The 21626-nt window shown below is 42.2% G+C and overlaps 1 protein-coding gene across 1 annotated transcript in view; it reads right to left on the reverse strand.

Moving 5' to 3' along the window:
• Positions 1-5684: 5684 nt before the first annotated feature.
• Positions 5685-21626, reverse strand: part of VRK1 (VRK serine/threonine kinase 1) — a 95083-nt gene continuing 79141 nt past the window's right edge. The window contains exon 12 of the mRNA XM_033850649.2: positions 5685-5791. Within this exon, the coding sequence (XP_033706540.1) occupies positions 5783-5791 (9 nt within the window). The 3' untranslated portion in view covers positions 5685-5782. The remainder of the gene's footprint in view (positions 5792-21626) is intronic.

Genomic DNA, 21626 nt, shown 5'->3' on the forward strand with positions numbered 1-21626 from the left:
AAAATGGATTCGAGACCTAAATTTAAGACTGGACACTGTAAAACTCTTAGAGGAAAACATATGAAGAACACTCTTTGACATAAATCACAGCAAGATCTTTTTTGATCCGCCTCCTAGAGTAATGGAAATAAAAATAAACAAATGGGACCTAATGAAACTTAAAAGCTTTTGCACAGCAAAGGAAACCATAAACAAGACGAAAAGACAACCCTCAAAATGGGAGAAAATATTTGCAAATGAGTCAACGGACAAAGGATTAATCTCCAAAATATATAAACAGCTCATGCAGCTCAATATTAAAGAAACAAACAACCCAATCCAAAAATTGGTAGAAGACCTAAATAGACATTTCCTCAAAGAAGACATACAGATGGCCAAGAAGCACATGAAAAGCTGCTCAACATCACTAATTATTAGAGAAATGCAAATCAAAACTACAATGAGGTATCACCTCACACAAGTTAGAATGGGAATCACCAGAAAATCTACAAACAACAAATGCTGGAGAGGGTGTGGAGAAAAGGGAACCCTCTTGCACCGTTGGTGGGAATGTAAATTGATACAGTCACTATGGAGAACAGTATGGAGGTTCCTTAAAAAACTAAAAATAGAATGGGCTTCCCTGGTGGCGCAGTGGTTGAGAGTCTGCCTGCCGATGCAGGGGACACGGGTTCGTGCCCCGGTCCGGGAAGATCCCACGTGCCATGGAGCGGCTAGGCCCGTGACCCATGGCCGCTGAGTCTGCACGTCTGGAGCCTGTGCTCTGCAACGGGAGAGGCCACAACAGTGAGAGGCCCGCGTACTGCAAAAAAAAAAACAAAAAACAAAACTAAAAATATAATTACTATATAATCCAGCAATCCCACTACTGGGCATATACCCAGAGAAAACCATAATTCAAAAGGACACATGCACCCCAATGTTCATTGCAGCACTATTTACAATAGCCAGGTCATGGAAGCAACCTAAATGTCCATCGAGAGATGAATGGATAAAGAAGTTGTGGTACATATATACAATGGAATATTACCCAGCCATAAAAAGGAACAAAATTGGGTCATTTGTTGAGACGTGGATGGATTTAGAGACTGTCATACAAAGTGAAGTGAGTCAGAAAGAGAAAAACAAATATCGTATATTAACGCATGTATGTGGAAGCTAGAAAAATGGTACAGATGAACCGGTTTGCAGGGCAGAAGTTGAGACACAGATGTAGAGAACAAACGTATGTACACCAAGCGGGGAAAGCCGCGGGGGCATGGGGATGGTGGTATGATGAATTGGGCGATTGGGATTGACATGTATACACTGATGTGTATAAAACTGATGACTAATAAGAACCTGTTGTATAAAAAAATAAAATTAAAAAAATTTTTAAAAAGACACGGAGGTTAGATGGAGCAGCTCATTTGAAGAACTGCTAGCCATTTAAAATGCATGACATCACCATGAACTATGAGTGGGAAGCCCTTTCTGGTTAGTTTTTCCTGTGCAATAAATAGAGCTCCTTCTTGAGTCTTTTTTCTTCTTCCCCTCAGGGTGTGATGATGAATCAGTGTCAAAAGTCTATACCATTTTTTAGGAAATAGCCACTATTAGAGAGAATACATAAGCCAGGGTAACAGAGATTTCTAGGGAGATGGATGGGATTTAGAGGACAAAGGGAAATGGGAAGCTCTTGGAAGAAGGGCTGGTGAAATGAGAATCCAGAGGCCACAGGAAGCGACCCCCTGACCATCACAGGAAAAATGGCAGATGCAAAATCCACCATGAAAAGGAGCTGGGTTCTGCAATCCCATCTCCCCAACGTGTGAACACACACACACACACATACATCTAGGGGTCACCTGGGATGGCTCTTGGGTCATTTGTTCAGGTAGAGGGTTGATTAGACCAGCAAAAGTGATTGTGTGCTTGGGGAAGGAACCCCAGAAATGAGGGCTACTCTGTCAGAAAGGAACACTTGCAGAGCAGAGACTGAGTTGTATACATGTCAGGACTCACCAGGATCCTAGTCACAGTATCAAGGGTATCCCCAAGATCCTATCTGTCCACTCAGGAATGAAAGTGTCATGGCTATGGGTGAAGGGGACAACTTGACCTCTTGAGGACTTCTGGAAATGTTGACTCTATGTGATGCCCACCCACAGACCATGTCTTGCAAATACCAACCAAGGCTTTCCATTCACTGGAACTTCTTAACCTGGTGGTGACTTTGAGCTGTTTTCTTTTTTTTTTAAATAAATTTATTTATTTTATTTTTATTTATTTTTGGCTGTGTTGGGTCTTTGTTGCTGCGCATGAGCTTTCTCTAGGTGCGGCAAGCTACTCTTCGTTGCAATGCGCAGGCTTCTCATTGCGGTGGCTTCTCTTGTTGCAGAGCACGGGCTCTAGAGCGCAGGCTCAGTAGTTGTGGCGCAGGGGCTTAGTTGCTCCGCGGCATGTGGGATCTTCCCGGACTAGGGCTCGAACCCGTGTCCCCTGCATTGGCAGACAGATTCTTAACCACTGCGCCACCAGGGAAGCCCTGAACTGTTTTCTTAATTTCTAATATTCCCATTTACCCAAAGCAAAGGGAAGTATCACAACCAGAACTCTTCTGAAAGGTCAATCTAGCCAAGGGAAATTCCTTATCAAATGTTATCAATTATGCCTACACCCCACTCAAACCATCTCTCTCAGTGATGAGTGCTGGCGATGCTGCCTGCTGTGTGGATCACAGGAGAAACAGACGGCCTGGGTCTGGTGCAAATGAACTCATCATCCCGGGTGGGGAAATGGGCTTTCACATAGGAAACAGCAACACACAACACAATGCAGACAAGAGCCTGAGATGTGTGCTGAACTGGAGCCGTGGTCATCAGACCTTTACTGAAAGTTCACTTGATCACTGGTTCATTCAACTCTCCATTATCTGATGTTTGCCAAGCATCTTCCAGGTGCCAAGAACCATGGGGGATGCAAGGGTGAAGCAGAGTGAACTGCTTCTTGCTGATGAGGGGCAACAAGTGAGAAGACTTGCCCACCCCGCAGGATGGGGGCTTAGGACAGCTGCACCCCCCATGCTGTGGAAACTTAGAGGAAGGAGAGCACCAGCCCGCCCGCACCCCAGGCAACCCACGTCTAATGACAGGGTGACACGGGGAAGGGCATACAGGGGAGCACAAAGGTTTGGGCCTCAGCCCCTTTGGGACTACCCTGCAGGGTAGGCCAGCTTCCCGGAGCTGCTGGGACCTTTGTGTGACCGCAGCATTGTCTAACCTTACCCTCCGCCTCGCCTGGTTCCTTCACTCCCCACGGGCGCTGATGTGCTGGGGCTGATCCTGGGCACCTCTTCCCAAGTCTGCATCCAGTCACATCAGGGCGACAGCTGGAAATCGGCCATGGGGGTAAATTTACACCATGGGAATTAGCAAGCTGCAGATCACGATCCCTTCCCACCAGAAAGTTGTGGTTAAACTTGTACCTGCACATGTGCCCGACTGTCAGCCCCCACTCAGTGAACTTCCTGCAGCAAGACCCCAGTTCAGCTCAGGATCCCTTCCCCAGAGACCCGGCTTAAGTCACCAGGTGACCTTAGGTGGGGCAGCTGTGCAACCCAAACCTGACTCAACACAGGGACTTCAGGCATTTCACCTAATCACACTGAGCCTTCTTTCTGCTTCTCCAATGAGAGGCTCGGCCTAGATGGGTGCGTTTTAGGCTGTGTTACATGGAGCACGGGATGCCCAGTGTGTCTGCAAGGCGGTGGAAAGGACACCTAATCCCAGCGAGGCCTACCCCTAAGCCCCAGCGTCCCCATCTAGTAAATGGGGACGAGGCCCTCGGGTTGTTACAACAAATGGGAAGACCAGCGCCCAGCCCAGGAGCGTCTCCCTGCACAGGAATGAAAGGCTCCCGGACAGTGCTCCCATGAGGATGGAATTCGTTATTCTCCCAGAACCCAGTGGCTCAAAAACATGCCAAGTGAGATGAAATAGCCGAGGCCCCTTCTCTGCAATGCAGCCCACAGCATAGAGAGAAACGGTAACCAACCAGTCCAAACGCAAGACTTTCACTCCCAACTTTTTCTTCTCTGTTGCCACTGTAAACAGAAGACAGAATTCTAGGAGAGGCTTTTAATGGCCAAAGAGGTCAATAAAACCATCCCTTTAGAAACACTCTGGTTTGCTTCTCACTGTCAGGCTACTGGCTAGTGCAGTGGAAAGGCCTGTCTTGGGCTTTGGCATCACACTCTTGCTTCGGAGAGGGGATGCGTTTTACCCCATTTATACGCATCCAGCTACAGTTGAGGGTTCATTGTTACCTTGCAGCGTGTTTGCTGCTGTGGTTCTCTTCCTGTGGAGGGTAATCAAGAGGATTTCTAGTAACCCAAGACGCAGTATCAGGCCTTCCTTGGAAGCAGATGAAAGCCATTTGTCTTTGGCATTCCGTTGTGCACCTGATTCCCAAATGATGTGTTTGGGAAGATGGTCTGAGACGTTGCTTCCATGTGGCTGTTTGGCAGTGTGCCTTCCCAAGCTCTGTCTCACATAATTTGAAAATTAGCAGCAGTTGCATTTCAGGTGGGGTGTAGCAGAAACACAAGACACCCAGTTTCATTGGAACTTCAGATAAATAATGAATCATGTTTTTTGGAGAAGCACGTCCCAGGCAGTACTGGGGAGATATTTACACTAAGAAGTTATGTGTTATCTGAAATTCAAATATAACTGGGCATCTTGTATTTTATCATGTTAGGGAACTTTCAGAAATCAAAAAGAGTAAGAGAAATCTGTGAGGTTCAACTTGACACAGCTGCAGCCAGTTTTCTGATTCCAGGTTATGGAAGATGTGCTTCATGTCCATTGTCTCCCCTGGCCAACGCTAACTCCTTGTATGCAGTAGCTAGAGGAGGGCCATCTATAAGAGAAGGTGGAGCATGGCAACATTCTCATGACCTGAAATGAGAACCTCCTAACTTAGAAACATCATGAACTTTAGAGGTATTGCTGGAGTAGTAGGGAGAAAGCAGAGGAAAGAGTCCTCCAGACTCCACACACGTTGAACATGGCTTTGGCCATATGGAGTGTCTTCTAAGTGATTTTAATTACTGCCCTGTGAGCAATTCCCGCCACTCTGTCCATCATTGCCATGTTCTTCCGGAAACAGAGGGGAGCTATGAGTTAAGAACCTCTGCCCTTTTCTAAGTTGGTTTATTTCTGGATTTGGTGCTTGATTTCCAAACAAGGACAGTGTACCACGTTATACCTGAGAAGTCAGCAGTGGGGTAGGGGGTGGGAGGAAGGGGTAGAGGAGAGTGAGAGCCAGAGCTAGAGAGATGGAGAGGGAAAGAGAGACAGAGGGGGGAGTGCAGAGAGAGATCTGAAACTGTGTGTAGCACAGGACTTGCCCTCAGCTATGGACAGAAGATGCTTGATGGATTCCCACCTGTATTCCTGGACCAACCACCAGAAGAGATGGCGGGGGGGCATCCAAAAGCTTCTATACTTCTGTTGACTACAGAAGCAGTGCTATCGTGGCTCACTTCTGCCACCAAGCCTTGCACCCAAGGGAGTTAATGACTGAGGCCGTTCTTGCAGCCCATTGGTAATTATAAAATAACAAAATCACTTTCCATAAGCTACAAGGAAATTCAAGTCTCATTACTTAACATTGTTACCATTTAGGCCATGATCTGACACCAATAATTTGTTATTTTCCACTTCCTCCTGCTTAGGTATGAAAGCCATTCATGTCCCTCACCAAGTATTCCCAGTTCTTCTTCCCACTGCAACCTGGGTCATGGAACCTGGAAAAGAACAACAACAACAAAACTGTGGTTTTTAAGCCACTGAGATTTTAGAACTGTTTAGAGTTGTTTGTTACCTGGCCCACACTAACTGATACAATCAGGGTTGAAAATATTTTGGAGGTGTGAGGGCCAGGTTGCAATGGCTGAGCACAGCACCGAGTTACCCTCAGAGATTGTGGCCACAGGGTACAGTGGCAAAAAGGGTGGCTCGGGAGGCAGACAAGTTTGGGCTCATATCACGTTGTATAACTCATTAACTGTGTGACTTTAGGCAAGTCATTTGACCTCTAAGCATCAGATTCCTGGAAAATCAGAGCAGCCTGATTTTCACTATGGTCACTTGTCACAAGGTCACTATGAAGATGAAATGAGATAATACATATAAAAGAGCACCATGCCTAGAACATAGTAAGCACTCAATAAATTAATAGTAAAATTTTATATTTATTATTACAAGATGGAGGCTCTAGGATAGGAACCCCACAACGATATTATTTAACAATCTCTCTCTCTCTCTCTTTTTGGCTGCAACACACAGCTTGTGGGATCTTAGTTCCCTGAAGAGGGATCTAACCCAGGCCCCCTGAAGTGAAAGGGCCAAGTCCTAACCACTGGACCGCTAGAAAAGTCCCATATTTAGCAATCTCTGCTTGAAGCTTCCAGAGGCGAGGCGTTTACTGCCTCACTAGGGCTGCTGGCTCCCTTTGGATCTGAGAGCTATCAGTCGCTTCTCTGTGTGGTGCCGTCTCCCTTTAACTTCCACCTCATCTGGCCTGGTTCTGTCTTCTCCAGGGACTGCAGTGACTCTTATTCTTCTTCCACACGACAGATTTTCAAATATTTTAGACACCAACCTTCTCCACCACACTCCCCACACTCTTCTCCAAAATAAATCATCCCAGTTTTTTCAGTGTTTCCTGGTGTGACATGGTTTCTTAAGCATTCTCCACCCTTCCCACCCTCTTTGGAAGCACCTCACGTTGTCCAGGTCCATGCAAATGGGGCACCAAGATGTGGTCTGTTGTGTGCAGAGTGAATCAGCCGAGCAGCCTCGGTGTGGACATCACCTTCCTGGCCCAGAAGATGGTCATCAGCTCAAGCCTCCTTCCTTTCCCCATGACCTGCTGCTGGGCCATGTCTTCATCCTATTCTTGGGTAACTGATTTTTTTTCCCGAATATTAACACTTGGCGGATTAATTTCATTTCCCAGTTTTCCTCATCCTCTAGCCAGTCATTCATTCATTCAGCAAATATTTATCCCACATCAACCACGTGCCAGATGCTGCGCTTATTACTGAGGCTCAAAGACCAAGACAAGAGGTTCACAGGCTGCTGAGGGAGACTGATGATCAGAAAGACGACCAGACTCTCCTGACTCTTGCTATCATCCAAAGTATAAGCTGCTACGGCTAGTAAATTATTTCATCTGTAGACATGATAAGCAGGTTTCTATGTCTTTATATAAAAGACAATGGAAATGTGGACAGAAGGACTGAGCATGACAGCAGGACAGAAGGGACTCCTCTGGGGGACCTCTGCCAGCCAGCTATGACTCCACCTGATTATACAATGCCCACCTTTCTTTTTTTTTTTTTAACAGGAACATAAACATTTAATCATATATATACTACAGAGCTTTTTAGGATACCCATATATACAAATATTTACTTCAAATGTACCCTTTTCTTTTGGGAGTGTGAATAGGTAACACATTTCTTTTTCTTATATATGGCACGTATATATTTTTATGAATAACTAAACATATTCATAATCTTAGACCTAAATTGTATATATATATTTTTTAATTTTATTTATTTTTTATACAGCAGGTTCTTCTTAGTCATCCATTTTATACACATCAGTGTATACATGTCAATCCCAATTGCCCAATTCATCACACCACCATCCCCACCCCCCAACGGCTTACCCCCCTTGGTATACATACGTTTGTTCTCTACATCTGTGTCTCAACTTCTACCCTGCAAACCGGTTCATCTGTACCATTTTTCTAGGTTCCACATACATGCGTTAATATACGATATTTGTTTTTCTCTTTCTGACTCACTTCACTTTGTATGACAGTCTCTAGATCCATCCACGTCTCAACAAATGACCCAATTTTGTTCCTTTTTATGGCTGAGTAATATTCCATTGTACATATGTACCACAACTTCTTTATCCATTCGTCTGTCAATGGACATTTAGGTTGCTTCCATGACCTGGCTATTGTAAATAGTGCTACAATGAACATCAGGGTGCAAGTGTCTTTTTGAATTATGGTTTTCTCAGGGTATATGCCCAGTAGTGGGATTGCTGGGTCGTATGGTAATTCTATTTTTAGTTTTTTAAGGAACCTCCATACTGTTCTCCATAGTGGCTGTATCAATTTACATTCCCACCAACAATGCAAGAGGGTTCCCTTTTCTCCACACCCTCTCCAGCATTTGTTGTTTGCAGGTTTTCTGACGATGCCCATTCTAATTGGTGTGAGGTGATACCTCATTGTAGTTTTGATTTGCATTTCTCTAATAATTAGTGATGTTGAGCAGCTTTTCATGTGCTTCTTGAATGCCCACATTTCTGCACATTCTCCAGGACCCTTTGCCTTAAAATAAAGTTTCACTCTTTTTATTCCTTCTAACTATTGGCAAAGTAAATATACAAGGGAGGGAGGGAGGGAGGGAGGGGGAAAGAAGGAAGGAAGGGAGGGAGGGAAGGGAGGAAGGAGGAGGAAGGAAAACTCAAAAATTAAAAAAAAAAAGGTTTAGGTTAGCATCATTTGTTTAAATAACTAAATCCAGAATATGGTGACAAATATGACATTTGAAGATTTGCCCATTCCCGGTCACTGGCATTTTTTACTTTTTTCATGATTACTCAAAAATCGTTTCCACTACCCATGCCAGCACATTCTGGTGTCCCCTAGGGTGCAGGAGGTCAGTGCTTGGACACCTGGATTCATATGCCGTGTACAACTATTCCTCCCAACTCCACACTTCTCTTGAGCTTTGAGCATCCCTTAGAGAAGTATTTTTCCTTTAATAGTTCTGCTTGTCCTTTCATCTGCCAACACTTACACGGTGCCTGGCAGACAGTGGGTACCCACTGACCTAGCAGAGCAGAGGAAGCCCCTGAAGGGCTTCCCTGAGCAGCACAGGGCTCCAGGTTCCTCGGGGAACTGGAGAGAGAGCTGCAGGGGCTGAAAACAAGGTAGCCCACTTGGACCCTAGCCTTCCTTCCCCACTCAGCATGGCCTAAATCATTTAAAATCATCTCTAAAAATGTTTAAGGATAAAATGAAGGAAACATCCCCAAAACTGGGATGAAATACATAAAGAAAAAACAGGAGAGGTCCAACAAGTAACTGCTAAGAGGTCCAAAAACATAAAACAGAGAAATTGGAGGGAAGGACATAATCAAAGAATACTTCTCAGAACTGAGAAACAAAGTCTTCTGGTAGGAAAGGGGCACAGAGCCCAAGCCACATCATGTGAAAATCTGAAACAGCTTCCTCAGTGGTCACCGCTGGTTTCTACTCTTGTTCCTCTGCAGCCTGTTCTCCCAGAACAGCTCAGGTGGTCTTTTAAAAGGGGAAAGTGGAGCCTATCACTCCTCTGTGTGTAACTTTCCAAGCACTTCTCATTTCAAGTAGAATAAAATCCCGACTCCTTTCCATAGCCCTGTGTGATGTGGTATGGCTTCTGCTGAACTGTCCAACTTCATTTTTGCGTCTTTTGTCCACCACTCCAGCCACACTCTACCCCCTGCACCTCAGACGCACTGAGCTCAGGACCTTTACTCTTCCATTTGCCTCTATCTAGAACCGTCTTCTCCAGGTGGCCCCCTCCTTCTTGCCCTCCATGTCTCAGCTCTGACATCATCTCGTCAGAGGGATCTTCCCTGGTCACCCTGACTAACATAGCACCCGCTGTCCAACAGACTTTCTCCAAATTCATTTTTCTCTTGTATATTCTTCACTGTACTGTCATAATCTGAAATTATTGTAGTTATTTGTATATTTCTTATCTTTTTTTTCCCTACAAGATTATAAACTCTGGAAAACCTCATCTGTCTTATTCACGCAGAACCTTCAGAGTTTTGAACAGTGCCTGGAACAAACTGAATGTTCAATATTTGACAAATAATTGAGTTCCCAGTACAGCAAATGACAAGAAGCCTCGCCAAGGTATGAAATATTATAACGGCAAGGGGGGTAAAGAGAAGATCCTAAGAGTCTGAAAGAGAAAAGGGAATCAGAATTCATTGGAATTCCCCTAAGCAACACTAAATGCCAGGAGACAGTAGTGCAACATTTTAAAATATGGAAGGAAAAGACTTTTCAACCTAGGCTTCTATACCTAGCCAAACTATCAGATGTGAAGAGACATTAAAGGTATCTATTTTCAGACATGCAAGGATTAAAAAAATTAATAATAACCTCCATCACATGTTTTTAAAGAAGCTTCTGGAGGATGTACTAGTGCAAAGAGACAAAATCAAGAAAGAAACTATAGAAACCAGGAACAAGAGATTCAATACAACAAAGTGGTAGAGAAGTTCAGTATTACAATGAGGGGGAGCCCTAGGTGAAGAGCTCTGCAGGAACTCGGGGACTAACTAGTATTCAACGGAGCGAGAAGGAAGGCTCCAGGAGGCAGGCCTCTAATTAGAAAAAGAAAGAATTTGATAGATTTTTTTGATATGATTGAAATAAACAATACCTACCTAATTGAAATAATATAAACACTGACTACCAATTTATCTAAAAACACATAATTTTATTGAGATGATAGGAAAGAGTAGAAGAAAGCAAAGATCTCTCATTTTTTTAACCATAACAAGAACACAATACTTGAGTTTTAAAATTGATAACTAGTAAGTTCATTGATGTCACAAGATTCAAGATCAACACAAAAAACTTAATTACATTTCTTTATACTAACAATGAACCTGTGGAAACCAAAATTAAAAACACAACACCATTTACAATTGCTCCAGAGGAAATAAAATACTTAGGTATACATTTAACAAAATATGTAGAGGATCTGCATACTGAAACTTAAATACTGATGAAAGAAATCAAAGACCTAAATAAATGGACAGACATACTGTGTTCACAGGTAGGACGACTCAACATAGTAAAGATGTTGATCCTCCCAAAATTAATCAAAGTTTTAATGTCACTTCTATTAAAATTCCAGCAAATTTTTTTCATAGACATGAGTTTATTCTAAAATTTATTATAGAAAGGCAAAGGTTCTAGAATAATTAAAACAACCTTGGGCTTCCCTGGTGGCGCAGTGGTTGAGAGTCCGCCTGCCGGTGCAGGGGACACGGGTTTGTGCCCCGGTCCAGGAGGATCCCACATGCTGCGGAGCGGCTGGGCCTGTGAGCCGTGGCCGCTGGGCCTGCGCGTCCAGAGCCTGTGCTCCATGGCGGGAGAGGCCACAACAGTGAGAGGCCCGTGTACCACAAAAAAAAAAAAAAAAAAAAAAAATCTTAAAAATGCACAAAGTGGGAGGAATCATTCTACCTAACATTAAGGCTTACTATATCTTACAATAATCAAAACAGCACATTGTATTGACAGAAGGATGAACACAGAGATCAATGGAACAGAAAAGAAAATCCACAGATACACCCACTTAAAATATGTCCAACTAATTTTTGACAAAGGTGCAAAAGCAATTCAACAGAGGAGGGGCAGTCTTTTCAAGAAATGGTTCTGGAACAACTGGATATCTATAGGCAAAAAAACTGAATCTTGACTTAAAACTCAGACTTTACACAAAAATTAACTCAGAATGGATGACAGACAAATGTGAAACACAAAAATAAAACTTTAGGGAAAAGTAGAAAATCTAGGGCTAGGCTGAGTTCTTAGACTTGATACCAAAAGCACAATCCATACAAGGCAAAATCCACAGTGGATGGGTGTTATAGAATGTTTGCATTCCCCCAAATTCATTATGTTCAATTCATACCCTCAATATGATGGCATTAGGAGGTGGGACCTTGGGAAGGTAGTTAGGGTTAGATGAAGTCATGAGGATGGAGCCCTCATAAATAGGATTAGTGCCCTTATAAGAGTACAAGGAAACTCACTTCCCCTCTCTGCTCTCCTCAATGTGAGGATAGAAGCAGCTGGTAGTCTGCAACCCAGAAGAGGGCCTTCATCAGAACCAGACCATGCTGGCACTCTGACCTCAGACTTCTAATCTATTTCTCCAGAACTCTGAGAAATAAGCCACCCAGTCTATGGTATCTTTATTATAAGCAGCCCAAGCTAAGACAATGGAGATCTCTTAAGTTTAGCATTCATAATTCAACTCTCTGGGCAAAAGAAACTTCTCTATGGAAATGGACTAGTCCAAGCAGAAAAAACCTTAGGATAATCACATGGTAGTGCATTGCTTCAAATCCTCTCTCATTCCAGCCCAAGCTGCAGTGACAGACTCCACACAGGCTTCCACCAGCTCGTGAGTGTAACCTGATGGCCTCTCTTATATTTCCTTCTTTGGGATTTGTATGAGATGCCTGCCAGGAAGAGCGGACCTTCCACATGTGCAACTCAGAAGTGTGGGAAGCTTCACACCCAAAGGAAGAGAGATGGGTTGGAGATTGTGAGATGCATTGCAATGGGCTCTTTGGAAGGTTCTGCAGGATGTGAGTGTCAGTCACTCTCAGGCGTAGCCAACTTGATGATGCATCCCTGTAACTGTGCTCCCTCCTTCCCTGTTTCCATTCCCTTGTCCCTCACCTCTGCTCCCTGGGACCACATTCACAAATAAATTACCTTCACATAAGCCTTCATCTCAGGTGCAGTTTTCTGAAGGTCTCAGGGTAAGGATGGGGTTCTTCTAAAAATGGCCGATTCAAGTCGCTCTCCATGGAAGCCCCAAAATGCCAGCTCTAAGCCCCTCCCCCTCACACACATAGACTCGGAACTCCCATTCACCTTTTAATGGCTTGCACTTATATATAAATAGAGAGCCAAGGAAGTGCCAGACATTCGAAGAAACCATCTAAAATAAAGTACAGGAACTTCCCTGGTGGTGCAGTGGTTGAGAATCCGCCTGCAAATGCAGGGCACACGGGTTCGAGCCCTGGTCCAGGAAGATCCTACATGCTGTTGAGCAACTAAGCCCATGTGCCACAACTACTGAACCTGTGCTCTAGAGCCCATGAGTCACAACTACTGAGCCTGAGTGCCACAACTACTGAAGCCCGCATGCCTAGAGCCTGAGCTCTGCAACGAGAAGCCACCGCAATGAGAAACCCACACACCACAAGGAAGAGTAAGCTGCACTCACCGCAACTAGAGAAAGTCCTTGCGCAGCAACAAAGACCCAACAACAAAGACCCAATGTAGCCATAAATTAATTAAATAGATAAAAATAAAATAAAGGACAAAGATCCAAACAAGAAGGGGGAGTGGGAATGCAATTTGTAGAAACAGAGACTATGTAGGAACAAAAAAGCTTCCAAATACTCTAATGAAAATCCTCAGCCATATAAGGAGATCCTGCACGCACGAGAAAGGACACTTGGAGAACAAAAAGCTCTTGGAAATTAAAAATATGACAGCAGAAATTTTTAAAAATCCTAAGAGTTAGAAGAAAATATTGAGGAAACCTCCCAGGAAGTAGAGGGAAAAAGACAAAAGAGACAGAAAGTAAGTGGGGGGAGAAGGAAGAAAGCTTAGAAGATCAGCCTATGATTCCCAATATCTGAACAGAAGCTCCAGAAAGAGAGAACAGAGTAGCTTCAAGTGCGCTCAACAGCAACTCTGGAACTAGAAGGTTATCAGAGTAATGCCTTCGAAACGTTGAAGAAAAATTATTTCCAATCCATAATTCTGTACAAGTCAAACTATCAGCCAAGAGGAAAGGTAGAACAAAGACATCCTCAGACATGCAAGAATTCAAAAAACTTACCTCCCACACACCTTTTTCTCAGGGAACTAATGGAGGATGTGCTCCTCCCGATAAGAGGGGTAAACCAAGGAGAAACACACTGGGCCAGGTAACAGGTGATCCAACACGAAAGAGATGCAAAGAGGAAACCCCAGGGTCAGCGGGGAAGAAGCGACCCAGGAAGACTGCTGCGCAGGTGGGTGAAGCTTTGAAAACCTGGGCCCCAGGCCTGCACTGGGTTCTAGAGCCAGCCACTTGCCTTCAGCATAGACAGGCAAAGCTGCAGTCTCTTCTACTGATGGAATCACTAAGAGATCTTCGAAAAGGATAATATAAAACCGACTGAATAATGAGATGATATACGCCCATTGTGAGCAGTTACATTAAAATAGGTGTTTGACCTCATAGCTTGGCTAGAGCCTTTATCCCAATAAATTGCAATATAGAAAAAATAAGAGTTTGCATTCTTTCTTTCCCCTTCCCCATCCCGCCCCCCTCCATTAATGGATATGCAGATTGTGGCTTTGGAAGGCTATCCAAACCTGTAACAGTTTTTATTTCTGGGGCGGGAACCTAGGGCTACGGAAAAGGAAAGGTTCTTAATTTTTTTGTCATGGATTCTTTCAGTTTTTCATGAAACAAAAACAGGATTATCTTCTATCCAGATTCCTTGGTGGTCCATAATCTTAAATTTAAGACTTCACCATTTACCTTTTTTGAATGAAAGTACTTTTATATATTCTTGATGCTGGAAGTTAATTTTTAGCATATATATTTAATATACATAATAGGTTCCCATATGTGATATGGTATGCTATTTTAAAATTTCTGCCAATTACTTTCTTTTTTCCCATCATCCTCTCTAGTTTTTTTTTTTGCAGTTGATGTAAAATACTATATGTTACAGGTGTACAATATAATCACTATTTACCTTTGTTCCTACTGATTTTTGTATCATGTACCATACATGTATTACCTATGAGTATCTCCTAAAAATTAGTTTAAAATAAAGTATGGGTAGGTGAGGTCTAACATATATTGTAGACATTATCACTTAAAGCCCACAAAGGCCATCCATCAACAGCTAGAGGGTCCCCTGAAAAACCACGGTAGGGCTGTTCCTGCCTTCAGTCTTCATGGGAGAAACCACCAACCCTGACCTCTTAAGAGAGTCTGTGACCCGATTTTCACAGCCAGTTCTATCTTTATCAAAGGCCAACTCGTTACCTATACATTTTTAATAGTATATTAATTTCACTGCATATCATCTAACACTGGATAAAATGATCTTGACCTCTTCCATCAGCTTCTGACAGAGGACAAAAACCACCAGAGAGGCCCTCCAGCATTTCTGGTCCTTTGTTAAGACAGGTGAAGCTCTTCATCTCTGTCAAGGAGGCCACACTCTCACTGATGGCAACCCAGCCATTTAGCCAAAGGCTAGAGAAGCAAATCCAGACAAAAGATCATATGTGAATGTGAGCTACTAAACATATTTAAAATGGAAATATAATTATAACGAACCCTTGGGTTTCACTAGAATTTGTCTGCCAGGTGGCCTTCGGTAGGGAGGATAGCACCACCAAAGCTTACAGCTTGACAGCAGTTCTGAGTAAGAGAAAAGCTAACCAGAAGAATGGCCAGACACTGGGGCATGGAAAGTATTCCAACCTGCCGCTTACTGCTTTAAAAATTAAGATTAAACTACAATTCCTAATATCTTCTGAATGGGGAAATAGAAAAAGCCACCATTTGGAGTTTAAGAAAAAAAAAAAAAGCCTGTATATTTTTGAGGCAGATAAACTCTTCATTTTAAAAGAGGACATCGGCAAATTCAACAGACTGGGGGTGGAGACGTTCTTCAGAGGCACTCAGCTGAGTCAGGGTGACAGGACCTATTTGCCTAGTAGTTTCTCTCCACATCTTCATTCCCAGGGTCCTGATGATTCAGAGAAAAAACCTCAACTGAACGTGCCTGCACCAGTCTAATTTCTTTTGACAGCCTGCTTCACAAATTCTAAAAAATTTTGAAATCAAGGATCTTTGAAAATGGAAAACAGACCCACTGTCCCAATATGGAGGGAGTGGGCACTCAATGAAGAAAGTAAAGTCTTGGCAAACCAATTTGCAAAGGGTTGGGGTGGGTGTGTGTGTCAGAGTTAGAAATGATCTGAATTAAAAACCACGAACAATGGGGACTATCAGTTAGGCACGAGGTCTGAGCCTATGTGCTGGCTCGTCTACAAATTTTTTTTTTTTTAACGTCTGGCAGAATGTTTTACAGACTTAAACCCAGCAAGACTACAATTCCACCAGAAGGTGCCTCAGATGGTTTTGCTAATAATTTTGATCAGCTGAAATGGAGAAAAACATCATTTCAATTATTCACTTTTCAAACCCGTCAACTTTAAGTTGGAATATTAAATGCCCCTCTTCCTCCCTGTACCGCCATCAACCAAATAAAACCAAACCCCAAAGAACCCTCACGGAGAGGAAAAGGCAGTTGGCAGTGACAGTTTTGGATATGTTCATGTACTAAAAATCTTGTTGATGTTAATTTCTTGCCCCTCAGGAAGTTGAGTTCAGCTTATGTGTAACTTTGGGGAGAGAAAGTTCCTTTAGAGAACTAGGGGGGAGGCTGGCATTGCTCCTGCTGCAAAGATGCAAGTGCGAACCACCATATATTGGCTTTTGTTTTAATAGCCTTTTAACCAACTTTGTTAATGGACTGAGTGCAATTTAGATATGGAACTTGGCTAAAACGTAGCTTCAACTGGCTATTAAAATTTAAGAGCCAACTAAGATAGCTAATTACAAAAAAGCTCCAGTGATAATGCTAAGCAGAATTAGTAATAGCAAATGACAGTCTGTCTGGTCTTATTCCCATAGGGAAAGAAACTCTTAACTGAAGTCAACCAGACACTGTGCAGCCAACCTAATTGCATTATTGGTATTATGGGATACAAATCCGGCAGCTCGCTGGGACAAAACAGAGAGGGAAGTCTCGAGGCAGAAAGCAACTGACCCTCTTTTCCATATCAGTTACAGCAGGTTCCGGGAAATTTTATTTTTATTCACAGTTGATGGGGAAGTGTTCTTTCCTGAGGAAACTCCCTGTAAAACCCTAGGGAGGAGTGAGGACGACAGGAAACAGACTCCAAAAAGCAGTTCAAAAGGAAAAGATCCTTCACCGACACAGGATGAGATTCTCCTGTTAGATATTTAGGTCTGAAAAAGACAACAATAAATATCAGACTGCTAAAAAGTTGAGCTTGTGGGGGGAAAATGTTTTACTTCTTTGCTTCATTACAGATACCCTCATTATGGCATCAGTGGAAGTGCAGGCTAGCTCTCCTGTGAAGATTTATCATGTGTGGTGGCCACTTTGAATTGGAGGTGCCGGAGTCTTTAACATTCCCTAGTCAAGTGTCTCCCTGCTGTGCCTGTAAATGTCAGTCCAGTTTTTTCACGGCTGTGCGCACAGATTAGAAACAGCAGGAGAGCTGGGGAGTATGACTACACCAGTCAGGACACTTGTCTTCGTGGCACTGCTCAAGTGATTCTTGGAATGCAGGACCCTGCTGTTTTCTAATATTTACACACAACTGGAGTCATCAAGAGCAGTAAATGCAGTCTAAAGGCATCTTGCTTCTTTTGTTAGGGACTATACATTCAAATAGGGATATCAACAACAATACCACCAAAAAAAAAACCCCGCGGTTTTAAAAAGTTTCATATTCCTCCCCCCACCTCCAATTTTGCTGCTAAAAGACCAACCAGGTATTCTCATGACTGTTCATTTAGCTCTTCTGTGTACATCACACAGTTCATTGGGAACAGCAGGGGTTCCGGATTCCTGACCTCAAATTGTGATTCTGCAGGCTGTGGCTCCTCTGACCTCCACAGGAACAGACAGGGCCTTGGGAACCATTTTGATATAATTTCAGCCACCTCTGCTTTCTGAACACTTTGCATGACAAATCAAAGACTTATTTTGGGCCTGTAGCACCTGGAATACAGATGACTTCTTTTTCAAAAGCATAGTTAGGAAGTTTAACAAAAGGTGTGTCGGTGGGAAGCCCACTGTGACTGCATGTGTATCTTAAGAAATGTCTAAATGATCCTTCCTATTTTTTTTTTTCTTTTTTTTGCGGTACGCGGGCCTCTCACTGCTGTGGCCTCTCCCGTTGTGGAGCACAGGCTCAGCGGCCATGGCTCACGGGCCCAGCCGCTCCGCAGCACGCGGGATCCTCCTGGACCAGGGCACGAACCCGCGTCCCCTGCATCGGCAGGTGGACTCTCAACCACTGCGCCACCAGGGAAGCCCTAAATGATCCTTCTTTAAATTATAAATTATAGGGTAAGTTACATATTTGTCTTAAGCTCTTAAACATCTGCCAAGGACTTTTACAGGAGAAATTTGAGGGGTGCTAGTCACCTTATTAAACCTATACAGTGATGTTTGTCAATTATTTCTCAATAAAACTGGAAAAAAAAAAACTTCAGGGGGCTGGTAGGAGGTGATGGGGTGTTACACAGAGACCACATCACACACCTTTGCAACCAGTGTTAAGCAGGTTAGGATGTGCACAATACTTCTCCGGCTGGACTGACTCATGCGTCAGCCCCAAAATGTTCTACAAGAGTTAATGAAATAAAGGAAGACAAAAAAACAAAAGCTCTTTTTTGGCGGGTTGGGGGGGGAGAACTAAAATGTTTAGAACATGAAAGTTTTCTTAAGGATCTTAAAGGCACATTCCTCTATCTAGAAAAGTTCAAGACGGAAACCATGACTCTCTTGGCCAGGCAATCTAACAGAATCAACATGTACTTCCAATTGTAACCTTCCCTGGATACATACTGCCCTAGAACTCTCCAGCGTTCAGGCTTAGCAGACCCTTCAGTCGTTCAGAACTCTTTTAAGTTCATATCCGACCCTTATAAGGAAAGTGTGAGGTATCTCTCACATCTGAGAATTATACCGAGAAGGCGCACCATGAACTTCTGTACTGTGCTTTTTATGTCAAGGTCAGAAAAAATATTAAATACAGCAATTTTTTAGTTATTAAACAATCTGTAGTCCAGGTGTTATAAGGTCTTCATTTACATAACTGTGATCACTTTTCACTTGCTTCTAAAAGATACCAGAAGCAGAAAGACAACCTACAGAAAAATGGAAACAGATTTCAGACTACTGTCCCACTTCCTCCCCAGCCCCCCACCCAAGGCGGGATCCGTGCCTTTAATATTCCTTCCTGCCTCTGTACTCCAGGCACAAAGATTACCTTATAGACCAACTCCACTGATAACTCAGACCCTTAAAAAACGGTTGACTTAACCAAGCCAAAAAGAGGAAAGAGTGTTTTGAAGATCCTCTGCAGTGGTTCATAAATAAAACTGTACTTGCTTAACGGAGAAATTTTACAGGTAACTTCATGACGAGTCAAAATTACAAAAATTCAGGAACACTACTCATAAGTTGCAAAATACTACTGCTATAATAAAACTCACCAACATATGAATAACACATTCTTAGTACAATGAAAATAGTAAGCATTTTATTTGTAAAGTAACACCCAAGTGATAAAGAGAGCTGCCTAAACCATCTGGTCAGCAGTATACTGCACAGAATCACTTCTTCAGTGTCTCTTGTATTCTTTATACCAGTAGAGGTTAATGAATCAGGGGTATATACAGAATAAACTGTGGAACTTTAAAAGACACACACACACAAAAGTTCACCAATGCAACTATTACAACTAGGAAAAATTATGTAAGCATGAAACAGGACTGAAAAATAACACAGCCAAAGGACAAGCGTTTGATTTTTGTGGTGGTGGTGAGATCATAAATGAATTTTCTCTTTCATTTTGATTTCTGTTAATGGGGTTTGGGCAGTAAATAAGAATTAATAAGTTAAATGGCACTAATTAAATCAGTGTGGTGCTGGCATAAGAACAGACAGACAGATCAATGAAATTGAACTGACAGAAACAGACCCTGGTATAAGAACTTAATCTGTAATAAAACAGGCAACACAAACCAGGATGGAAAGGGGGTGAGGAAGAGAATTTATTTAACGAATGGTAATGGAGCTACTGGTTAGCTATTTGGAGAAAAGTCCACTGTGATCCTTACTTCATGGCATACATACACCACATTAAATTTCACATGGAGTAAAAATTCAGAAGCATTAAAACACAAATCCTAGAAAAAACCCTGGTAAATATTTCTGATATCAGGATGGGAAATATTTTAAAACAGTAGCAGAAATGACAGTGAAAGAGATCAACAGATTAAAGCGATAAGAATTAAATCGTCAACAAAAAATAAACTGGAAGAAGTCAGCAACAAACATGACAGAGGTTAAGATCATTACTATATAAACAGTACAAACACACACATCAAAAAGCAAATAGAATGATTTGTTTAAAAATAAAAAATTGCTCAGGTTCACTAGCAATTAAAAAAAATTTACCTTATCAAATTATAAAAATTAGTAGCACTCAAGGTTGACAAAAATGTAAGTTGAGCACTGATTTCTGGGTAAAGTGTTAACTGACGGAGTTTTACAAAGCAAGTTGATAATGTGCACCAATAACCTTCCATTTTCATAGTCTTTCACCCAATGGTTCCCTTTTGAAAATCTAAGGAAATATTTGTACATGTAGACAAAGACTTACGCCCAATTTTATTCAAGAATATTGTTTATAATATCCCAATACTGAAAACAACTTAAACCTCCAACATTAGGGAAATGGTCATGAAATTATCACGAATCCATAAGAAAAAATATTATAGAAACATAAAAACTATATTTATGAAGTATTTGTAATAAGATGGAAAGTATTTAATGTTCACTTTAAAGAGCAGAATATAAAGCTTTTATAAAGTATGATATTTAAAGATAAAAATGCATAGAGAAGGCTGGAAAAAAACGTGTCAAAATGTTAACAGTGGTTGTCTGTGGGTGGTAGTAATATGGCTAGTGTGTCTTTTGACACTTTTCTGTATATTCTAAATTTTCTACAGTGATCAAGTACTATTAATACACTTTGATGACCAGATGAATATAGTTTTAAAGGATAAACAAGCACATACACACACGCACACAAATACATATAATGTATTTATATTTCCACCACTAATTCATTGCTATGCAACTTAGCTCTTGATATGCACATTTAAGTTAGTAATTCAAAGAAATAATTGGGGTTTTGTTGCCCTGGCCTATTAGGTTTGATTTGTCTTAAAAGATCACTATTGAAGAACACCCAGAAGATATTTTACATCAGGGCTTAGATGGTTATCAAAGATTTACCAGCTGCTGTCTAGAAAATATAGCACACATGTAGCTCCCATTGTCTGAAGGACAGGAGCCTGCACAGGGGTGGGTCCTCAACAGACTAGAAACCCTCAGCTCACTAAGGACATAAGAAAATGGCAGAGAAGGCAGGACACATGGGGCCAGGAACACGTCCATAAGGATGTTGGATTGTGAAGGGAGAATAAAGAAAGGCAAACCCACTGGATGCAGGGATTGGAAAGAAAACAAAAACAACACAAGATAAAAAACAGTAAGTATGGAACTGAAAAAGGCAAGGGAAAAAGCATAACTCTGGCGGACAAGGAGGTTATTAAACCACTTCTTTGAAATAAGGGGGGGTAAGAAAAACCAGAGTAAGGTAGGGAACAGAACAGCAGAACAAGGGGATAAGGGGATGCAGCCGATGAATCAAACTGGCTACTATGGCTATTAGTTTTTCATTTCTGCAGCCCTGCCAATAGAGCAACATTTGAGAAAATGCCAGCACTTATTAAAAACAATATGTGAGGAAATGTTTGTTTTCTTAATATTTAACCAACAGGTTTTGCTATGTTTTTGTGTTTTGAAAAATAAAAAAGGCTAAGGCAC

The sequence above is a fragment of the Tursiops truncatus genome, chromosome 2 (assembly GCF_011762595.2).
Source record: "Tursiops truncatus isolate mTurTru1 chromosome 2, mTurTru1.mat.Y, whole genome shotgun sequence".
Taxonomy (NCBI): domain Eukaryota; kingdom Metazoa; phylum Chordata; class Mammalia; order Artiodactyla; family Delphinidae; genus Tursiops; species Tursiops truncatus.